We start from the raw sequence: 18,223 nt of genomic DNA, 5'->3' as shown, positions 1-18,223 counted from the left end.
CTTGACATTTGTTGCAACATAGTGGGGTCATTCAGCATTTGTTGTTGCAACTGTTGTTGTGGTGTTAGTTTTACTATTGGATGTTTCATTGCTCTCTTCCTCTTACGTATATTCTTACGTAGCTTACGTGGCATTTTAAGTGAAGTTAAAAAGCGGCTTTTGACAGATGTTTATTGTGACTTCTTCGTAAAGACTTTGTTGAGATTTCTTCGTAAAGACTTTGTTGAGATTTCTTCGTAAATGAGTGTAAATGACCCAAAAATATATTTTAGGTGAAGAGGTGAGATTTCACCTCTTTTTTCACCTCTTTTTTCACCTCATGAATTTTCATGATTTCATCGTAAAGACTTTGTTAAGACTTCTTCATCTAATTTCTCATGAACTTTCTTGTCTATGTTTTGTCAAGATTTCATCGTAAAGACTTTGTTGAGATTTCTTCGTAAATGACCCTAGTAGTATATTTTTGGTGTAAATTTCATGAAAATTCAAGAGGGTGAAAAATTAGGTGAAAAAACAGGTGAAATCTCACCTCTTCACCTAAACATTATTTTTGGTGTAAAATTCATGAAAATTCAAGAGGGTGAAAAATTAGGTGAAAAAACAGGTGAAATCTCACCTCTTCACCTAAACATTATTTTTGGTGTAAAATTCTGAGTAAAATGACAGATGGAACACATACTTTTTCAGTAAGTACATATGGGGTAGAAAAGAGGGTAGAAAACGGGGTAGATATACCCTTCTACCCTAAAATATATTTTTGTCTGATTTACGCTCATTACGATGAAGTTTTGACAAAGTCTTTACGAAGAAATCTTGACAAAGTCTTTACGATGAAGTTTTGACAAAGTCTTTACGATGAAGTTTTGACAAAGTCTTTACGAAGAAATCTTGACAAAGTCTTTACGATGAAGTTTTGACAAAGTCTTTACGAAGAAATCTTGACAAAGTCTTTACGATGAAGTTTTGACAAAGTCTTTACGATGAAAGTTTTGACAAAGTCTTTACGAAGAAAATCTTGACAAAGTCTTTACGATGAAGTTTTGACAAAGTCTTTACGATGAAGTTTTGACAAAGTCTTTACGATGACAATCTTGACAAAGTCTTTACGATGAAATCTTGACAAAGTCTTTACGATGAAATTCATGAAAATTCAAGAGGTGAAAAATGAGGTGAAAAAACAGGTGAAATCTCACCTCTTCACCTAAAATATATTTTTATTGAATTCTGTATAATATTCTGAGTAATATGACAGATGTTTATATAACACTTTCTCCGGTTTATAGGACCTCTCTCATATTCTATCTTGTCATATCAAAACTCATAGTCATGTTTGTCCTCTAAGACTTCATTTATACTAAACATCTTCAGGGCTAGAAGGCACGAAGTGCCTGGAAGCCCCACTACCTTTTTTTTTTTTTTTTTTTTTTTTTTTTTTTGATCCCGCATCCAACACGCAACAACAAAACACAAAACACACTTTTTGGTTCTTTCATCGTTTTAATCGTAATTTATGTAATACATGATTTGGATAAATTTTACAAAAATAGAACCTATATTATATTCTTTTCAAAGCTTCTTGCAAATCATCAAAAATAATTGTATTTTAAAAAACGATCAAATTATCCTTTCATTATTAAACTTAAATTAGTTTTTTATGATTGACTAAAGCAATCATATTTATTCATCATTAAATAAACAAAAAAAATAATATTTGAGAGTTATTTCAAAAAAAACACATTGAATTTATTAATTTGTCTCAATTTCAGTATTATAAATTTTATAATTTCAATATTTTGAAAATACACTTTTTAATATTTCAATATTTATGATATTTCAATGTATTAAGTGGTCTCAAATTGAGCTTCTCAAATATAAGTTGGCCTATTCAAATAATAAAAATTAAATATATATTTAAAATAATAAATAAAAGTGATTGAGGTCATAGCAAAACGGCTGTTTGGAGGCAGTTAGGAGCTAGCGGTTGAAGCGATAAACATTCACAGCCAACATCTACGGTCAAGCGGCAGCATTCAAGGGCAACATCTACAATCAAGCGGCAGCATTCAGGGCAACATCTACGATCAAGCAGCAAGCAAGGAGCTACGGCAGCAACGAACTACGGCAGCAAGGGGCTACGGCAGGTCAAGCGGCATCATTCAAGGCCAACATCTACAATCAAGCAGCATCAAGGGGCTACAGTAGGTCAAGCTGCAGCATGGAGCTACAGCATCAAGGAGCTACGGCAAGTTCAGTCATCTTGGAAATATCTTTTTCAGGATTTCATTTGTCATGAAAAGCTTCAATAGGATTCTACACTTTATTAGATCTTCACGTGGTTTTGATTAAACCTATTACGCAGGTTCCGCACAATTGAAATCATTCTTTCCACATCAGCTTCGGTTGCAGCAATAGACATGGATTTTAAGGCAATCTCTTTCAATGCCTTGAAATTTGCATCACATGCTACCCAAAACCTTTGATCCAAGCAGGTGAGGTCGGTGTTGTTCCTGATTTCACTCTCATTCATATGTATAAAGTTGGAAAGAGCTTTCTTGTACTCATTAGCTATGTTCTTGGCCGAACTTCTCTTGTAGAACCTCGCTTCTGCTTCTGCACGTCTCGAAAGCATCTCGATCATAAAATCGTTGAAGTTGTATTCTTCCACTTCTTGCATTGACAGAGACGCCCATTCACCAAGGTTCCTGAGTTAGTATCCCTATATTGGGTGCGGCGGCACTGCGTTCCACCTTACCCAAGATAACGGTTTGACACTTTACAAAACCAGTAACGTATATTTTACAATACAGCCATAACACCAACTTAACCTTAAATATTTACAAAACCGTCTGACACATAAACGACTTCACTAATGACTTCACTAATGACTTCACTACCATCCTCACTAAATAAAAAATAACCTTATTTTTATTTTTTAAATTTTTTATTTCATTACAAAGACATGTCCGACTACATTTACTATGACTCTTTCCCAGAACGTTTCCGTGAACTATTCAAAACTCAAGTAAAACTGAGAAACATGCATTTTAACAAAGACAGACCCATTGACGATGAAAGAAACCCTGAATATATTATAATACCTTATGATGCTAAATTTATTGCATACATTCCTTATGGACGTAGAGGAACGAAAACTATTTCAACAAAGACGAAAAATTATTTCTGGAGCGATGAAGAAAATTGCCTTATCTACATAAATACATACTTAAATAAAGCTACATATTGTACAAAAGAAGGTTGGACTGGATTTGAGCTCTACATATACGACGACGATGGAAACAGACGTTGTGTATACCCATACGATAATATGTACCATTGTTTTCAATCAAGCATTAAACGAATACATAGTCAGTAAGGGTCTCATTCCTGTTGAGTAGATATGTTTTATTTTTGTTTCTGTCATTTATATAAAATAAACTTAAAAATAAATGATATCACCACCCTCACACGTATGAAAACATAGCACAAAAATAAATTTAGGTGAAGTGGTGAAATCTCACCTCTTTTTTCACCCGGTTTTTCACCCTGTTGAATTCATTGCTTTATAACTCTCTTCCTTTCTCCAACTCTTCTAACTTCTTCTTAAGTTCAGCAATGTTGTCCTCATGAAGTTTAATCTTTCTCAAAATTCCTTCTTTATCTAATGGTTGCTTTATCTTTCTAAACTGAACTCTACCATCCTTCATAGTATGAACGTAAAAACCTTCTGGAATAGTTCCTGATTTAATGTATTTTACCAAAAACTTTTGTTTCATTGCTTCAGTGACTTTAGTCGTCATTTCAATCAAATAAAAATTTTAATATTAAATAAAAATAACGTTATTTTTTTCAGTAAGGAAACGCAGGAGTTTTACGATTTATTTGAGGAGTAGGTTCTGGTTTAAATGTTGGAGTCGGTTTAGGAGTTGACTTTTGAATAGGAGTTTGTACTTCCATAGGTTCAGGAGTCATTGAAGGTTTTGCTTGTGAAGGCGTTGGTTTTGACGTTGGTTTTGGCGAAGGTGTTGGAGTTTGTTTAACTTCAGCTACTTCAGTATTATTTACAACATTTGCTTTATTTCTTTTCAACATCATAACTGCTCCTGCTGTAGCTAGCAAACCTAGTGGGAGACCATATCTTATATAAGGACTTGACCAAATGCTATTTTTGACAGGAGCTGGTGGAACACCTAACCTTGGTGAGACTGCTCTTTGCCATTGTGCAGCTCGTAAGAAATATTCAATAGGTGCTCCATAATCGTTTGGTAAAGTTTGTTTCATAGATGGTGAAGGTTCACGAGAGCTTGATGAAGAACTCATTTATAAGCTTTAAAATAAACGTTCATCCTTTATTCCTCACTGTCGTCCGCAGCTAAGTTATAGTCATCTAATCTTATTATTGGGATGCCATTAGCACGCACGCTGAATGGCAAAGCAACAATCCCTCATAAATCCAATAAGTGGCTTTGGTACATTTTCAGTTGCTAGTTCAATAGGTCCTTTAACAGACAATTTGTATGTTATTGGAGCAGTAGATGTTTGACCTTGCTGGAAGCAAAAAGTCCACTTCTGTTGGAAAACCACATAAGAAATGTGTGTTGTCATAGCTATCCCATTTATGTTCCACACTACCATCATCCACCAATGACCTCATAACATCTTCATTAAATCCAATCATATCATTGTTTGTATTGCAAGCGTTTCGCAACCATTTCATAAAATACAGGTCCATATGATTTTTCAGGTTCTGCAGGCATATTTCCATAAGCTCCCATGGAAAGCTGAAGATATTTAAACTTAGGGTTCTCAAAATTAACATAATAGTTGTCTTTCTTTCTAAATAGTGCCCAAATACTTTTAACATTAATAGGCGTATAAGCTGCTGTAAATGTTGCACTTGAACTATCTGTATTCTTTGAGAATGAACCGTCCATAGGAATCCAATCAATAACTTTAACAGGAAAACATAAAGCCTCGTTTGTATAATGTTCAACAAGTTCTGTATAAATGTTAGGGTCTAAAGAGAATGATTTTGGATGAATGAAACATTCATTAAAATCCATCTTTGTTCGAAATAGTTGCTGGGTTACAGTTGTAATAGTAACTGTTCCACTAGCTTCTATTGCCTTCGTTATCATAGTGAATGGTTCATTCCATGGAACAAATTTATTTGTCGGTGGATTTGAATCTGAAGCAAATGCAACTTTAAGAGTTGGATTGAAAGCAACGATATCATTTACAGATATAGATGTGCATTGTAAGGCGTCGCTACTGAACTTTACTTTAAGCTGAACGTTTTCCTCCAAAAGCTGGAATAAATCGAATAGCTTCTAATGGAAGAATCTTCTAACAGGAATTCTTAAACGAAGCTTAAAATCAAATGATTTTCCTGCTGTAATTGGACCACTAACAATTTGTCCTGTTCTGCATGTTCCCGAATGACTCCATACATCTTCATGTCGAGTCTTTGAGAAAACATCTACTTCTTTATTTGTTCGGTAGTTTGTGAGTTTGAAGTTATATATGCTTCTTCTCTTGCGTTGTCTTGAGAATATACGATACGACCATTTGCAAGGATTTGATATCCAGCAACTGCATAGAAAGCGTCATCGAAACCAATCCAAAATCCTGGTGGGTTTGTTTTATTGGAACCTGAACCAATTTCTTTATCTACAATAAATTGACCTTCCATTTTATACGTAATGAATGTATTGTAAAGGTCCAACATATTTTCACCAGGAGGTGAGAGATTGAATGTTACCCATGTGTTATCTTTAGCAGTTCCAGGTTGTGATGGAATCTTTGCGTCAGAATATTTTCTATTAGTGTCACCAATTTGAACTGCATTGTCTATGATATCGAAATATAGGGTGTCCAAAGGTGTGTTTAGCACAAACCTGAATACTGCGAATAGAAATAAACAAGTTACATATATATAAAGTTTATTTAAATATAATCACCATTGGATTCAATCACGCGTTCGCAGCGATCGATCCAGGCTTGAAAGACACGCTTTAAATCATCATGAGAAAATTGCTCAAATTGCTCTCTTACAAAATTTCAAGATCATCTGGACTCGCGAATTCGCGTCCTTCAGCTCTCTTTTTTAGCGTGCCGAATAAATAAAAGTCAGAGGGTGCAATATCAGGTGAATAAATTGGGTTTGGAACAACTTTGACATTGTTTTCCACCAAGTAATTCATTACCTTATGACTTTTGTGAACTCTTGAATTATCAAAATGAATTGCAAACTTTTGTTTTTGTTGTTTGGATTTCTCAAACTCATCAGAATTGATAATTTGAGTAAGAACATTGTCAATTAGATACTGAGCATTCATCGTATTAGGTTTTTGAAGAATATCAATTGCGATGATGTCATTCACGCCCCAAAAAACCGACAACATCATCATTGGTGTGTCAATTTTTTTCTTCGGGAATGTTTGCGGATTTTCATCCTTCGGGATCCACATGATTTTGGCTTCTGTTGCATATTGAAACCAAGATCGTCCCCTGTTACTAAAAAGCGAAACTTCTTGGATTGATACGCACCCAATATAGAGAGGAGCTCTTTCGAAGATTGGACTCTAGATTTTTTTTGAACTGAATTAAGGTTGTGCGGAACCCAACGTGTATACGCTAGTTTGTAGTTCAAATAATTGTGCAGATAATAACTGACTGTTGTACGTGGTATCTTTGTCATCTCCTCTATCCTTCTGAGTGATGCTCTTGGGTCTTCATCTAGCGCTTGAAGAATTGCTTTGATTTTTCTTTGATCCGGCGATTTTTTTGTCAATTTTTATGATGGGCGCCTTTTGTTCATGAAGTGATACATCCTAACATGATACGTTACAGTGGAATAGCTAGGAGCATCCATACCGAAGCATTTTACCAATGTCTCGTAGATTTTTTTACAGTCTTTGCATTTTTGCAAGAGCGAGGATGTTTTCTTTATGATTCATTAAAAAAATGAAAAAAAATCCCGCCAAAATTTTCCGCGAAACCGCCTCTTGTCTCAAAATTCATTTTATATCCCGGCATGGCGCCAAAATACAACATACTCATCATATACATATATTCATATTTTTTATTATATATTTATAATCAGCATATATCTCCTTTAATAGTCTCATATAGAGCGCTGTGCTAAACGCACCTTTGGACACCCTATATGAGCGAATCTGATGAATATGCTCTGCTGGAGTAAATTCGTTTAGCTGTTCGTTCTGCATGTATTTACTTCAGATAAAAATATCTATTTACTTCATTATTCTCACTCTTCTTCTTGGCATTTGTGGTGGAAGTTGTTTCTTGACATTTTCAATGAACTGTACATTCTCTTTTGTCTCAACTTCTTTCACTGGTGGGTCAGGGTTCTTTGACTCGGTTTGTTTTTCAATGAAATTCACGAACTTTGCAATAAGCTCTTGGTTCGTTATTGAAAGAACATCTGGCTTCTTTTCTTCTGGTTCTATTGACTTTTCAGTTTGAATAGAAGGTTTTATATGGGCTTCGCCCTCGTGCCATGCACCTTAATGTTGTCGCTTTCTGCATTCGCTAATGGAACCTTTCTTTTTCTTACGTATATTTTACCATCTTTACTCTGACTTACGTAATAGAAAGGATGTTGTATTCCTCTGCGTCATTTAATATAATAGACTCTCGCTCTGATTTTGACAAGCTCATTTTACATCGGTTAAAGTTTTAATTTTGTTTTTTATCTGCAGTCAAATGACTCAGACAAGCCCTACGGACAAGACCCAAGGGGTCATAGATGTTGAAGCATTGAAGAAAGAAATTCGTGAGCAAATTTTATCCGAACTGAAGGAACAAAAACAAGAACAAAAGCCAGAGAGACCAAAGAGAAAACTTAGTGAAAAACAACTTGCTGCATTAGCTGCTGGAAGACAAAAGAACCCACGTTTGCTGGCGAAGAAAGCTAGAGAAGAAGCTGAAGCAAAAGCTAAAGAAGCTGAAGCAAAGAAAGAGTAAATGGTTTATTTTTATCCGAATTAAATGTATAGACAAATACCTTTATCTGTTGCGTTCAGTAGTGAAAACCCTGACGTCAAAATAAAGGGGAACAGAGTAACGTTTAAGTTTCCAACAGACTGGATTGTGAACATAAATGAAGAGAAGTACATTGGCATAACATCTATGTATATAACACGTGCTTTCAGAAAGGTTGACTTTATACTTCAAGTCGAGATAGAAAATGACGAACAGTCTTTAAGCGCCCAAAACATTCACATATACAAATACTTTAAAGACGATACAACATTGCAACAATGTATGATTTCATTTAATGAGTGTTCGAGAAAAAGTTTAACATTGAAGTACAAACTTTACAGCCTTTACGTGAGTTTCTTGCACAACTGAAAGAAGAAGGTAGTCAGCCACAACTTATAGACTTTCATTATGAATTTAATGAAAATGAAGATGGAACTCATGACTGTCAGTTTGTTGTATTCTCACCATTCAATGAAGTCGCTAAAGAGAAAGAAAATCCATTACGTATAAGATTTCAAATCTCTGAACCAAGTGATGATTTCAAGAATGTTTTCAATTATGATGCAATGCTTCCGAGGAAAAATGAATTTTCAAAGATTGTAACACCTGGCATTTGGGATAGAAAGCAAGCTATATTATATTCAAACTTAAGTAAGGGAGTTGAAAATGAGTTCATTGGTCATACAAGAAATTCACCATTACCAAATCCTAAATACTATAAATTAACTGGCTTCAATCGTGAGTTTTGGATAGACATGTTCTCCACTCATGACCATAACTGCCCAGTGTTCTTACCTCCAGACCATAAGGACTGTCTCTACATTGAAGCACAACTCTTAAACTCTACCATCGCAGTATTGTAAAATCTACGCTAGTTTTATTTTTTCTGAAAATTTTTATTTGAGTGAAAGGCATGGAAGGTGAAGGACATTGGCAAACACTCGAACATGACAATGACTATGAAATCTTTTCAGAGTACCCATATCCAATTAGGCGCATAAGTAACAAAAGAGTTGTAAGTGAGTTTGACAACGGTGATGGTTATATTTGTGTTTATTTAAACAAACATAAACTCTTTAAGCATAAAATTGTTGCAAATCAATTTATACCGAATCCTGAAGGACTTCGAGAAGTAGACCATATAAACAGAGACAGAGGAGACTTTCATATCTCAAACTTAAGGTGGGTGTCGAGAAGACAAAACATGAGAAATATTTCTGGTTCGAATGGCTATTGGTTTGACATTGTAGACACTCTTCCTGAAGATGCTGTTGAAATTATACAATACTCTAAATTTACTCTAGAAAATTACTACTATGTCCCAAGTGAAGATGTCTTTTACTATTTCATGGGAACTCAATACAGACGAATGAATGTCTTAAGACAGTATAGCAAAGATTATATAAACATTACAGATGTAGAAGGAAGAAGAACAAAGCTGTCTATTGCAAAGTTTAAGAGAGACAATGGTTATACATAAATGACAAAAATATATGACCTCATTATTTTTATCACGAATGACCTCATTGCTGACAAAAATAAATGACCTCAGAACTTCAACTTACGAATAAAGCTTGTTTTAGTCGTTATTGAGAAGTTAAACTTTTCAGCAAAGCAAGGACTAGAAGACTTACATAAGTCAAATCCAATCTCTTGACCATCATGAAGTGCTTTGTAAAGTTTCATTAAACTGAACTCAGAGTCTTTGTCATATGTTCCAACAGGTATGTGAATGTTCTTATCTTCATTGTAATAGCATTGTATAGCTTCAGGAAACATTTCATTAGCTGTTAAAGCAAGAACGTCTTGTTTTACACCTTTACAACGTGCATGAAATGCAACTTCATTTAAATCATTCGTGAGTAAGTCTATGTAAGTCTTCTTTCCACAAAATATTGACTTGTATGCTAAACTTTGTTTTCCAGGTGTTATTTCTGCGAAGTCAGAATGGAACTGACCTAATGTTTTACCAATAAGTTCTCTACCGTATCTCTTCTTGAAATTCCTGAGCTAACAGTGGATGTCTTCATTGAAAATATGCATGCTATCACAGTCCTGGTAAAATATTTGAAGACCCATATCTTCAGCAGTACAGAATACTTCACACATTATTCTCTTCGACATAGACAGAATGTTAACACCAAGTGGACAGAAGTTAAAGTGTCTGCAAATGCTTTTCGTTAGCTTGAAAATAGTTTTATCTGAACCATCCAAACCTTCGAACTTCACTATATGGTTGTAGTTTCTGATGGCATATCTTATAGCATCTTTGTCATTTACTATGGTTATTTTTGACTCAATAGGAGATAGAATAGTTTTGCCATAAATACTGTTCAGAATGAGCTTTATATTTTCTTGCAAAGGATTTCCTTCTTTCTTATACTTTAACCTTAACTCAAACAACTTCTTTACTTCATCTCTTATTCTAATATCTCTGTTTCCATCGTAATAGTATCCTTGCAACACTTCACATTTGACACCTTGATATTTTATGAGGTCTTGTAATGTTATATGGTCAACATACATTAAACAGCAAGTGTTTGAACTTCTGGGAACGTTAAGTTCTGGATTTAGTTCAGGGTCACAAACTATTAAAGGAAAGTGTCTATGTATTCCAATCTCTGTTATCTTAATGAGAACAAAGAAGCCAGACATAAACTTTTCACCAATGGGTTCCTTTTGGTCGTCATCGAATAAATGTCTCATGAGATACTCTGTGCTTAACATCTCATCCTTCATAACCTTTGGAATTCCTTCTAAAGTATAAAGTCTTGCTATAGCTGATGGATATAATGAAACAGCGTCGAAGTCAGCAATGAGTTTCTTTTCGCTCTTTTGTTTCATGTTATCTGACAACATACATCTTCCACCTTGAATGCATCTCGAAATAAATTCTCTTGGTTTATTTGAGAGGTCATATAAATTTCCATTCGGGAAGTACACTCTGTTCTCAAATAATTTGTTAGCAATTGAACAAATACTAACGTAGTCATAAACGTTTAAATCAAATTCTTTCAATATGTCATTGCGGAACTTAACAAAACCTTCTCTTAAAATTCTTACATCTTGTTTGCAATAAAATGTGCTATATTTTTCTAAGTCGAAGTGGTTTTCATCTATTCTGCAACCTTTGATGGAATCTATGTTTTTCATGAATGTATCTGCATCCCGGATAAACTTACATGCTTCAGAAATGACACCAGTTCTGTTGTCATTTGCTAACAAAACACTGCTGTAGTAGTTGTATGGAAATACTTCTTTCGGTCCTGTTTGTAAGTTAAACATAGCAGGAAATAGTTTAAGCTTCTTATTTATAACACTGTAAGAGTCTTTTATAATAATTGCCCTTCCTTTATATAAGCCAGTTATTTGCATTGTTCGTGAACCTTTAATGATGGGAGTTCCTTTCACTTCTGTCATGTGTCTTAAGATGAAGTTTATATCATAACTGAGGTTATGGAAATATATTAAACTCTTGTCAGGAAGTCGTTCCAAAAATTCTGTTGCACAGTTCTGACCCCAAATGCTTTCACTCACTGAACCATCTTCACTGTCGTAACATATGTTAAAAGCTTTATGAAAGCCATCGGTACTACACTCAAAGTCAGCAAAGAAAACGTGCTCAGGAATGAACTTGCACTTATTTTTATTTACTTCTTTTGACTCGGCTTTCTTCTTCAGTTGTACACAATACTTTGGAGCATATGTCAAATCTTTAAATGGTGCAAGGTTCTGTTTATATAAGTCAGTCGTATATGTGAAAAGTTCTCCATAAGAAATAGGTTCGAAATATTTGCACTCCCACAATGTTTTCATAACATCCCATAGCGGTGTTGTTCTATCATAACGAACTACATATTTATCTTCTCTCTTTGTATAAATCTTCATTGTTTCTCAATGTTCATTCCACCACACTTTCAAGATTTCTATATTTGCGAATGAAATATGTTGTCATTGGTAATCTTTCATTTAGCATGTAGTGGTCTTCAACAAGAAGTAAGTCAATAGTTCGAACAGTTTCACATTCTTTTGGTATATGTATCTCTTTATTTCATTATGTCTTGAGTCATTGAAATAACCAATGGTAACATTAAATGCTATACCTGTTGCGTCAGAAATTTCTTGTACTTTACTTTGAGGAAAGTCTCTAACACGAATGACTTCTCTCATGTGGTCAATAGTTTCTTCATTTACTCCAGCCTGAATGCAAGCATAAACGAACAGTTATCTTCTGTCATAAGTGTTGCAGTTCTTTTGTTCAGTTCATTGAAGATTTGGTAGCGTTCAAGATTTATAGGTAATGTGCAAAGATACTTCCAGAACTGACCGCTTCTCTTCTTATAAAACTTCTTTTCACCATTATCTTTCCAAAAGCTTTCTATAAGTGCTGGGTTTCCTGTTTGCTTAAGAGCTTCCAAAATGGCTTTCTGGTCATTTGTCAGTGTGCTTTCATCTCTATATGGTCTCTTTTTTGGTTTGCCTTTCTTTACATCTGACATCGTTAAGCCTTCATATTCTGTTAAATCATACATCTTTATTTCGGTAAGATTCTTTATGTTTGTCAAGAAGAAGTCATAGTGCATTTCAACAATACCTGCAGCATTTGCTTCTATCTCTGATATAAAGTTCTCCTTCAAGAGCTGATGTAGTAATGTTCCAATATTATTGAGGTTTAACGTAGAACATTCATACTTTCCACCAAGTTTATAACATACCATCCATCTTTGTTGGAGTTTATTTTAATCTTCTCTAAGAGTCTCATGAAAACCTTACCGAAATGTTTGTGTAAGTAGTCTCTGTTTGGTTCATCTAAAGCTTCGATGTTAAAGTCAATGAGTCTATTGCCTGACTTCACATTTCTCTTCCTATTCTCTTCATCTTTCTTTAACCATCTCTCACCTTCTTTTGGTTTGTCGTCAATGGAACGAATGACATCGTTAGCTTTGCGAACTTGTTCTATAGCGCTCTTAAACATCTCTCTTCTCTGTTGTTTCAGTGTGTCGTCTCTTCTTCTTGTTTCACCAACGTTTGCATTTGTTATGTCAAACATTTCTCTTCTTACTTCATGAGGTACTGAACGTCTATGATATAAGTCAATAGCAACGTCATTTAAAGGAAATGCTCTTGCATGGACTTCGTCCTCGCCGCGTTGCGGCTTTATGAACTCATGAATTCTATCATAACTTATTGCACCATTATAGTCATTGAGGATGTCAGCGAGTGCTTTTTTGTTTGTTGCGTAATGCTTTGCAACATCTATATTAGCTTCTGTAAGAAGTTGTTTTATTTCCGAGTGTTCTAACTTAGACAACTTCCGATACATCTTTAGTAGGAAATAAAAAAATTTTTAGAAAAAATTAGATTAGATTTTTTAAGTTATTTTTCAAAATAATTTAAATTTTTATTTTAATGAAACACATGCAAGATTGCAAGTTCTTTTCATACAATGCTCTCGCTAATGCCATCAAGAATGAGTTCAATAATGCTTCAAATGTTAATGTTATCTTTAACAAGAAGTTTGTGAAAGAATCTAAGTTTGGTCAGTATGTCAGACCATTAGCTATCGTCATTGACCGCAAACGTTATACTTCACAAGAGTTAGCAGTAGTTTTGAAACAAAAGAGTTTCTTCGTGAATGTCAAAGATACTCATTATACTGTCATAAAGAACTCTAACATTGACTTCTTCAGTATTGCTATGAATCTTTCCGAACAGAAAGAATATAAGAAGGGTGAAACAAATGTGAAATATTATCCTTCATCTCTGAAGACAATAACGAACAAAGATGTTATACAGAAATTCTTACCAAAGGTTGAAGAAGCTTCTATTGACATTGACGAAGGAAGTGAAATGGTTGAAGAAATTGACCCTGACGTCATTTAAGCAAAAATATATTTTTGGTTAGTCTTCATATGGATATTTTACAACAATTAAATGGTAAAAACAAAATAAACTTGACGAAGTGAAGATTTGCACTTCGTCGATTATGATCGACATGGAGCGTTTTGTTTTTATCATGGTTTTCTCCACTATGGTTCTAACGTGGCACCCGACGAGATTTTTTTTCATTCTTCCTCTTTGAAGTTATCGAAATATTCTGTTATTTTTTCCTTCAGTAATGTTAAGTCTTCTTTGAATGTAAGTATTGTGCAACCTTTGATATCATAGTGTGTTTGAGGTAACGTATCTTGAACTATCTGTTTAACATCTTCATTCGGTGTCATTGAAATCGGTAAGTTTTCGCAATAGAACCAATTTCTGTCAGATTTGTAAATCTTAGCAAGGTCGTAAAAGCTTTTGTTGTTTCTTCTGACTAAATGCAACATAACCATGTCACTGTCTTCTTCTTTCTCCAACTCTTCAGTATATATCATATACTTATAACTCTTTTCCTTTCCTTTTGGTACGAACGCGTATTCTTTTCTGTATGCTTTTGTCTTTGGATTCAATGACTTCATCTTTTGCATGAAGTTTCTTTTCCATATCTTCACGTTCTGCTTTATATAGTTCATCTAACATCATGAAAATATAACAAGCATAACGAGGTGAAGCCCACATTGCTACAGCATTTACTAAAAGTCTATGAACATAATAACCTTTCAAACCAGGTGCCAAATTCTTGCGATTTTCGTACGGAATCTCTTCTCTCGGTTTTCCGAGGGAAGCAATCATATGAGGAAATTCTTCTAAAAGTTCTTTTGTCTGTTGGTTTTCAAACCAATGATATGCTTGCTTTGTAGAACGAAGAGCATTCATTATACTTTGCATCTGGTACATATCGTCTTTGACCGAACGAATGAGTCTCAATTGTTTGTTATATTGTATGTATTCGTATTCTTCATTAATGGCTTCATGAACGATAGCAGTTGTTGTGTTCTCTGTTGTTGACATATCTGTCTTTATATTCCGGATAAAAAAATATTTTATAAAAAACTAACTTTATTTTTTCTATCTTTCACAAAAGACCAAAAATAAACGCTTTACATGTATTTTTCAGCAACTTCGTCAAATAATTTTATAGCTTTATCTATCACATCTACTTCAAACGTTTCTTTACCTTTCATGGGAGCACCATACCTTTTCTCAAACTTTTCAAGTAGTTCTGTTTCTGCAGCTCTCATATCATTAACGAACACAACCTTGACTCTATTGACTGTACTGTCATATCTTTGAGTTATATTATATGTTCTTCCTATCTTATATCTCTTTGTATTGAAGTCCTTCGGTTTCTGAACGATGTAAAGTAAGCCTTCACTGCAACGTTCTGAGTCGAATGAACCATAAGTTATGAAGTTATATCCAACAACTGGGTCAATCCATAGAAAAATTATTGGTATAAGACTTTTGTCTATAAGATATGCTCTTGTTCCATAGAATCTTACTGATATCATAAGCTCAGGATTTCTTGTCAAAATTTTCTGAGTAGAAGCATTTCTAACCCAGTCGTTTGTTTTCTTTCCAGATGGAGATATAATGTCTGACAAAGAATATTTGTTGTATTTCTTTGAGTATCTTACGTTGAAATTACCTATTCTAACCACTTTTGTGTCATTGTCTATCTTTCTAACTGTTTCAAACTCAACCTTTAACATTACTGTTCTTACATACAAGATAAAAAGTTAGAAAAAATAATGTTTATGTTAGCATGTTAGATCTAACACGTTTTCTAACCACTTTTCTAACATAACTATTTACAAGCGTTTTACATGGTATATGTTGCGATGGTTCATGACTTTAAACAGTTTTGTAGCTTCTATTTCTTCACGAAGAATATCAAAAATTTTAACTATGCCGAAGGTTTCTTTATACTTCTTCTTGACATCAGATAATAGGAAATCGTCAGCAGTTGGATAGTTTTTGTTCAGAAATGCTAACATGTCCATTTTATCTTCTGCTGGTTTCTCTACTTCTTTCTTTAAGTCAGCATAGTCGTTTCTCATACGTTCTATCTCTTTGACAGAATAGTTATATTTCCTTATTGCTGCTTTACATTTTGAACATTGTGGGTTCATTTTTGCGTTATACATTGAAATAAAACCAGCTAGAACAACTAAGGCGTCAATGGTTTTCTTTAACTCAGAATATGTAGGTCTGATTTGTTCGTTCCATATTTTACATCTTTTATCTTTATCTCTTATCTGCCATACACATTCAGCAACTAATGAAACAAAGTTGTCGTATGTCTTAAACTCCCCAGATTTATATATGTCAGAGATGTTCTTATATACCATGTCGCAATCTTTGTCCATAACTTTATGGTTGCAATGATATCCTAGAAACTCATAGTTTACTTTACGTATGAACTTCTTTATTTCTACTGAGTCAGTTGGTTTCACTTCTATTTCATCGAATTCATGAATAGTGAGCTTTTGTTGTTGGATTTCAGGCAATTTGGGTAAATGGTCAATAATATCCTGCATGTCATAAAGATACTGTTCATTTGTTTCATCTTTCGCACTACAGTCTAAATTACTTGTTAAAAGTTCTTGCTTAATTCTTTGTATTTCTGTCTCAAAAGTATATGAAGAAGGAATGAAGCTTTTCATCTCTACTAACATAGATGTTGGATTCATAACTAAAGAGTTTGGTGAAGTTGTTGTTTGAAGTGTTGTAGAACCTATTGTTGAAATCATATCTTTACATACAAGATAAAAATTTTTCTTAGAAAAAAATTAGCGTTATTTTTCTTTCATAAGGAAATGTCAAAAATTCATGATTTTCGAGAGTTTTAGACCATGTTAGAAAAGTGGTTAGAAAACGTGTTAGATCTAACATTCTAACATAAACTTTATTTTTGGTGTAAATAAATGGTACCATTAATGATATCATGACTGTTCTCGTTCATGTCTGATTTACATCTAATGAAAAAGTTTAGAAGAATTTTCTTATTCTTTCTGGCATATTTTTGTCTTTCCAGTACTCCCGCTCTAATGGTCCCAGATGTGTTGGCTTCGACTCTCTCAAGTTCTTAGATGGTATAACATCTTCAACGCCTCCTTCATATCTTACTTTATAAGTGTCATCGTTTGTGTTATAGCCAAGTATTTCAATAACCACTCCTCGCTTTGCTTCGTCAATGGTTTCAGCAAGTTTGCCATTACTACTTTCGACTAATTTATGACGAGGATAAAACGCAATAGAGTCGTCGGCAGCTTTTATAAGATATCCATTACCTTGCGTAGAGTCTACGATATAATAATTTCGACTTAACCTTAAACGTTTCTTTGTCAACGGTTTGTGTCAAGAACTACACGAACTTTTGTACCAGGAATGAGAGTAAATTGTGTTGAATTTCTGATATTTTGTGTTTGGCTTCGTTTCTTTTGTATATACTTTTCTTCTTGTTGTTGTGTCATTGAATTTGGTGTATGTCCTGTTGTAGAATGTGTTGAGGAATTATATACTTCGAGAAAGTGTTTCATTGTTTCTTCGGTAAAGTCTCGCTCTTGGTTTAAATCTCTGAGCGTTCTTATGAAGCGGTTAATGATGCCGAGTATGTTATGGTTATGGTCTTCAGTAGTGTAGTGAGTTATGTTATGCTTAATGAGAAATTCTGTGATTTCATTGCTGAGGTATGCACTGTCTTGGTCTGATGTTAAAGTACTTGGGCTATGTTCTGCTACAAACTTTTGTAAAACTCTTAACACTTCACGAGTTCCTTTATTTTTCATTGGATATGCATATTTTGCGAGTGTTAACATTAATGAAGATGAGGAATGGTTTATGTCCTCCTTTTCTGCTTTGAATGAGAGTGTCAAATTGGTATGCGTCAGGAGTGTTGGAGTAAATTGGTAAAAAGTAGTCGTAAGGGTTTATTTTTGTTTGATGTACAACATTTTTGTCAAAGAACTTTTTAACTTCAGCTCTGTTAGTAAATCCGCAACTTTTTGCTGCTTCATTGAACTTCTAATGACCTCCATGGATGTTGTTCGAATACTTCTTTCAAGCTCATTTATGTAAAGTTAAAGATTTCATTGAACACGGTACCATGCGAATACAGTCACAAATGGTGGCATATAATCTGCACCCGAGCCTGTTGGATTTGTTGTGAAAGTGTGTGAATGATTTCCTCCTGGTTCAGTTGGTCGAAAAATCTTTTTTGCTGAATTGTTATAAGATGGAGATAAAACGTCATTGCCAGCTTCATATTCTGAGTTGTATAATGGGTGGTCTCTTAATGAGTGGCTATGGTCGCCAGAAAAGTTTGTAGTTCCTGTAT

General features: G+C 34.2%; 10 protein-coding genes and 4 pseudogenes across 14 annotated transcripts, besides 7 other annotated features; 4 read left to right on the top strand and 10 right to left on the bottom strand.

Moving 5' to 3' along the window:
• Positions 1 to 1,435: part of a mobile genetic element that runs on past the window's edge.
• Positions 1,340 to 1,435: a terminal%2Cinverted (terminal inverted repeat of Maverick-3 transposon ID:TVAGG3_0165150).
• A 920-nt stretch (positions 1,436 to 2,355) lies between these two features.
• On the bottom strand, positions 2,356 to 2,638 carry TVAGG3_0165140 (ribonuclease H-like family; the record flags this gene model as incomplete). The annotated part of the gene is made up of 1 exon (XM_001283612.1): positions 2,356 to 2,638. A coding segment is annotated over one exon (283 nt), but the record flags the coding sequence as incomplete, so codon positions are not given.
• Positions 2,639 to 2,959: 321 nt separating this feature from the next.
• TVAGG3_0165130 lies at positions 2,960 to 3,395 on the top strand (annotated as a pseudogene). Its single transcript has one exon. A coding segment is annotated over exon 1 (436 nt).
• Positions 3,396 to 3,560: a terminal%2Cinverted (terminal inverted repeat of Maverick-2 transposon ID:TVAGG3_0164900).
• Positions 3,396 to 18,223: part of a mobile genetic element that runs on past the window's edge.
• On the bottom strand, positions 3,561 to 3,797 carry TVAGG3_0165120 (uncharacterized protein; the record flags this gene model as incomplete). Its single annotated transcript, XM_001307898.2, has 1 exon — positions 3,561 to 3,797. One exon carries the CDS (start codon positions 3,795 to 3,797, stop codon positions 3,561 to 3,563), a length of 237 nt encoding a protein of 78 aa, XP_001307899.2.
• Positions 3,847 to 4,317, bottom strand: TVAGG3_0165110 (repellent protein 1 family; the record flags this gene model as incomplete). The annotated part of the gene is made up of 1 exon (XM_001307900.2): positions 3,847 to 4,317. The coding sequence occupies one exon, from the start codon at positions 4,315 to 4,317 to the stop codon at positions 3,847 to 3,849; it is 471 nt and encodes a 156-aa protein (XP_001307901.2).
• Positions 5,864 to 5,891: a terminal%2Cinverted (terminal inverted repeat of Mariner transposon ID:TVAGG3_0165090).
• Positions 5,864 to 7,164: a mobile genetic element.
• On the bottom strand, positions 5,944 to 7,068 carry TVAGG3_0165100 (annotated as a pseudogene). Its single transcript has one exon. A coding segment is annotated over exon 1 (1,125 nt).
• Positions 7,137 to 7,164: a terminal%2Cinverted (terminal inverted repeat of Mariner transposon ID:TVAGG3_0165090).
• On the top strand, positions 7,726 to 7,986 carry TVAGG3_0165080 (uncharacterized protein; the record flags this gene model as incomplete). Its single annotated transcript, XM_051225112.1, has 1 exon — positions 7,726 to 7,986. The coding sequence occupies one exon, from the start codon at positions 7,726 to 7,728 to the stop codon at positions 7,984 to 7,986; it is 261 nt and encodes an 86-aa protein (XP_051110098.1).
• On the top strand, positions 8,304 to 8,867 carry TVAGG3_0165070 (uncharacterized protein; the record flags this gene model as incomplete). Its single annotated transcript, XM_051225111.1, has 1 exon — positions 8,304 to 8,867. A coding segment is annotated over one exon (564 nt), but the record flags the coding sequence as incomplete, so codon positions are not given.
• TVAGG3_0165060 lies at positions 9,556 to 11,424 on the bottom strand (annotated as a pseudogene). The gene has a single exon. A coding segment is annotated over exon 1 (1,869 nt).
• On the bottom strand, positions 12,795 to 13,327 carry TVAGG3_0165050 (organellar and viral DNA polymerase type B; the record flags this gene model as incomplete). The annotated part of the gene is made up of 1 exon (XM_051225110.1): positions 12,795 to 13,327. A coding segment is annotated over one exon (533 nt), but the record flags the coding sequence as incomplete, so codon positions are not given.
• Positions 13,414 to 13,735, top strand: TVAGG3_0165040 (uncharacterized protein; the record flags this gene model as incomplete). The annotated part of the gene is made up of 1 exon (XM_051225109.1): positions 13,414 to 13,735. A coding segment is annotated over one exon (322 nt), but the record flags the coding sequence as incomplete, so codon positions are not given.
• On the bottom strand, positions 14,416 to 14,895 carry TVAGG3_0165030 (KilA, N-terminal/APSES-type HTH, DNA-binding family; the record flags this gene model as incomplete). Its single annotated transcript, XM_051225108.1, has 1 exon — positions 14,416 to 14,895. A coding segment is annotated over one exon (480 nt), but the record flags the coding sequence as incomplete, so codon positions are not given.
• TVAGG3_0165020 (organellar and viral DNA polymerase type B) lies at positions 14,985 to 15,596 on the bottom strand (the record flags this gene model as incomplete). The annotated part of the gene is made up of 1 exon (XM_051225107.1): positions 14,985 to 15,596. One exon carries the CDS (start codon positions 15,594 to 15,596, stop codon positions 14,985 to 14,987), a length of 612 nt encoding a protein of 203 aa, XP_051110093.1.
• Positions 15,696 to 16,031, bottom strand: TVAGG3_0165010 (organellar and viral DNA polymerase type B; the record flags this gene model as incomplete). The annotated part of the gene is made up of 1 exon (XM_051225106.1): positions 15,696 to 16,031. The coding sequence occupies one exon, from the start codon at positions 16,029 to 16,031 to the stop codon at positions 15,696 to 15,698; it is 336 nt and encodes a 111-aa protein (XP_051110092.1).
• On the bottom strand, positions 16,876 to 17,426 carry TVAGG3_0165000 (annotated as a pseudogene). Its single transcript has one exon. A coding segment is annotated over exon 1 (551 nt).

The sequence above is a fragment of the Trichomonas vaginalis genome, chromosome IV, assembly GCF_026262505.1.
Source record: "Trichomonas vaginalis G3 chromosome IV, whole genome shotgun sequence".
In the NCBI taxonomy this organism is placed as follows: domain Eukaryota; phylum Parabasalia; order Trichomonadida; family Trichomonadidae; genus Trichomonas; species Trichomonas vaginalis.
Note: the sequence above shows the minus strand (reverse complement) of the source record. Positions and strands in the feature narration are given on the sequence as shown.